Consider the following 3,427-nt stretch of genomic DNA (forward strand, 5'->3'; position numbering starts at 1 on the left):
TACGAGGGATAATATATATAATATATAATATCAATAAATGAAGGATTAAAAGTGCACGTAATATCTATAAAAAAAAAGTGCAATAACTTTGCTAGTACTAAATAAATAATATAATATTATAAAACTATACAAATAATAATTTATATGCTTCAATATTATATGTCTTAATTAGACTTTAAGAAAAAAATAGTTAATATTTATCCTTGTCATGACTTTTAATTAATTATTATAAAAATAACAAAAAAAAAGTATTAGATAACAAATTTATTATGTAATATTATTTATGATTAAATGTTAATATAAAAAATATTATATGTGAATTTTACTTAAATTAAAAGAAAAACGGATTGCTTCTTTTCAATTATTGCCCCTATTACACATATTGACGTTATATTGGTCATTATTTTTTAAAACCTATTTATTCACATTATTACTTTTTGCGTTGCGTTTTCTGCAAATAGATTCTGCCCATGCCCATCTCACATTAGGAAGGTTATTTTTGGACATTTACCTTTACATACTAACTAGAACCTCCCTCGCGCTTTTCTTCGTTTCCAAACCCGAAAGGCCCAACCACAGAGTCTCCATTGCCCCTCGCTCTCTCTATTGGTTCACGCGCGGCAATTGGAGATTCACGCGCCACCATGGCCTCACCACCGACACTCCCTATCTCCTCCCAATCCAGCGCCTCCGGCGGCTCCGCCTCGCAGTCCCAGCCTCCGATCGCAACGCCGGCGTTCCGCGCCTTCATCTCCCGCATCTCCTCGTCCCTCCGTCACGCCTTTGCGCAGCGCCGCCCGTGGGCGGAGCTCATCGACCGGAGCTCCATGTCCCGACCTGACACCCTCGCCGAAGCATACTCTCGGATCCGCAAGAACTTCGGCTACTTCCGCGTCAATTATCTAACCCTAATCGCGCTCGCGCTGGCGGTCTCGCTCATCACGCATCCGTTCTCGCTCTTTGTTCTCTTTGGCCTCCTCGCGTCGTGGTCGTTCCTTTACCTCTTTCGCCCTTCGGATCAGCCTCTAGTGCTCTTCGGACGCACCTTCGCCGATCGCGAAACCCTAGGGATCCTCGTTGTGCTCACCGTGTTCGTTATTTTCCTCACCAGCGTTGGATCCTTGTTGATCTCTGCATTGATGGTTGGATTGGCGATCGTGTGCTCGCACGGCGCGTTCCGCGTTCCCGAGGATCTGTTTCTCGACGATCAGGAGCCGAACAGCTCCGGATTCCTCTCGTTCCTCGGTGGCGCCGCCGCTTCAGCCGCCGCGCCGGCCGTCGCGCGCGTGTAAACGGCGGGATCTGGACGAACGCTGTGTCCGGTGGATTCTTCTCAGGTTGGTTCGGCCTTTTTTGTTGTAATATGTTAAATTGAAAATTGTTGCGATATTCTTTGCCTTTTGAGATCCAAGGCGAATTGCTTAGGGTTTAGTTCTGTTACTGCTTACTACTTTTTGTTTTACGCCGAAATATTATTGTGCTATTAAACCTCAAGTAATGCATCTTAGTCATTGATTTTGCTTCTGAAATTGTTCGTCATTTTCGGTAGATTTGTATGTGCATTTTTTTCTTCCATTGTCGTAATGGTACGATTTAATTGTTGGAATTGGACTAGAGATTCAGAGAATGAGACTGGATTTTTAATTAAACGATAGATTACTGTGAAAACTGAAATCTACTCTATTTTGTTTGAGATGTAGTATATACATAAATTGAAAAAGTTCAGCATATTCAAGTTTATGGAAGCCTTCTATGATGTTCAATGTAATATTGGTGAATTTTGTTCAGAAAGATGAGATTGTCGGTTGTAGGAAGAAATTCTGATATTTTTTGGATTGGAATTTTTTAGATGTACTGAGTCGTTTCCTTGTATAATTTATTTATAAAAAAGAATATTTGTTATTTTTTTAATCTGAGTGTAACAATGTTGACTAATTGAGTGTATTCAGGGGTTGGTTACTCAGCTGGGGTTAATTTTCTTTAGATAATGGAACAAAATTTAAGTGTTTTTAATGTTATTTTCTTGTTGAAATTAGGGATGGGACCCGTGGCTTGGAGTATATAATTTTTTTCATTAATTTTTTGTAACATGTAATAATAAGGAATATAAGTTGACTGGTTAAGAGCTGCAGATGTTTTTGGGTGCTTATGGTCAGAAAGATAGTTAACAAATGATGTAGAAAGTGTTGAGGGTTTTCCAAGTTGCAGCTACTCATAGAAATCATTTTATTGGTCGACTTCCTTCACAATAAAGAAGCATACTGTATAATCATAGTTTGTGATTATGTCATTCTACCCAAATAATGGAGTGCGTTAAAAAAGTTGTGTTAGAAAGCATGGATAACAGCAAACATTGGAAGTGAGCCTACAATAGAGCAGTTAAGATGGAATATGCAAGTCGTTGCCTAGGTTGTAAAAAAAAAAAACTGAAACAAGTTTTCTATTTGCCGTCAAACAATATTTGTTAGTATTAATTGCTTTTTTTGTTTGTTTTTTTTTTTGCGCTGGTAAGTGCGTATGTAATGAAAGAATCAATCATAATTAGCATTAAAATTACGTGGTATTAGATGCTTGTGGGTGAAATGCTAACAGATGAAAATGGGTCCTTTCATGCATATGATACAACTCAATACAACTCAATTTAAAATTTGATCTGATAGGATCTACTCTCAGAACAGAACAGATATCATTTTCATAAGAAAAAAGTGTTTAATGAGCTTAATTTATTACTCCGATTTAATTTATTTATCCTTTAAGATAATACACATATTTTAAAAAAATCAATTATGTGAATTTTTATAACAAAAATAATAACATTTGAGTAAAATATCTTCACTCCATAAATGTATTGAAGAAAAAAGTGAATAATCCTTTTCTTGGGCATTTTAAAGTAGCAAATAATTTAAAACAAATATTCAGAGTTACACATAAAATAAGAGTGAAGGGTTATTTCTCAATTCTTATGCTTAATTTATTCTTAACTCGACCTTTGTGATTGAATTAAAAGGTTTTTTAACAGCAATATTTGTTCATCGAGCTATATGGATCTTTAATGATGGTAATTCCACTGTGTATACATGGCAACGGGCATGAACGAGTATTACCTCCCAAGTCCCTTATCCAGATTCCCAATCCGTCCTCAATATTTAAGGGATTAAAATTTATTATCTCATCAGTGTATCAGTTGGATATTGGGTATTTTCATCCTTATCTTATCTTCGTTTCAGATTTGTAAAATAAGTTTTTTTTAAAAAAATTATATTAAAAATCTAATATTAGAAAAAATAAATTAATTATTATACATTTATTTTTATTTACTCATATATCAATAAATTTATTATAACGCATTTATTTACAGAAATAATTCAGAAAATGATATTAAATTATGTAAAAATTATAAAATAAAATTTACAAGTAATAAATAAAA

At 35.0% G+C, this 3,427-nt stretch overlaps 1 protein-coding gene across 1 annotated transcript; it reads left to right on the top strand.

The window, feature by feature from the left end:
- Nucleotides 1–468: 468 nt before the first annotated feature.
- On the top strand, nucleotides 469–1,548 carry LOC114399526 (PRA1 family protein B3-like). Its single transcript, XM_028361725.1, has one exon. The coding sequence runs from the start codon at nucleotides 645–647 to the stop codon at nucleotides 1,290–1,292; it is 648 nt and encodes a 215-aa protein (XP_028217526.1). The 5' UTR covers nucleotides 469–644; the 3' UTR covers nucleotides 1,293–1,548.
- Nucleotides 1,549–3,427: the final 1,879 nt, after the last annotated feature.

The sequence above is a fragment of the Glycine soja genome, chromosome 2 (assembly GCF_004193775.1).
Source record: "Glycine soja cultivar W05 chromosome 2, ASM419377v2, whole genome shotgun sequence".
NCBI classification, from domain to species: domain Eukaryota; kingdom Viridiplantae; phylum Streptophyta; class Magnoliopsida; order Fabales; family Fabaceae; genus Glycine; species Glycine soja.

Excerpts from the sequence above, each read along its gene's own strand:
- LOC114399526 (XM_028361725.1), top strand. The coding sequence starts at position 645 with ATGGCCTCACCACCGACACTCCCTATCTCCTCCCAATCCAGCGCCTCC.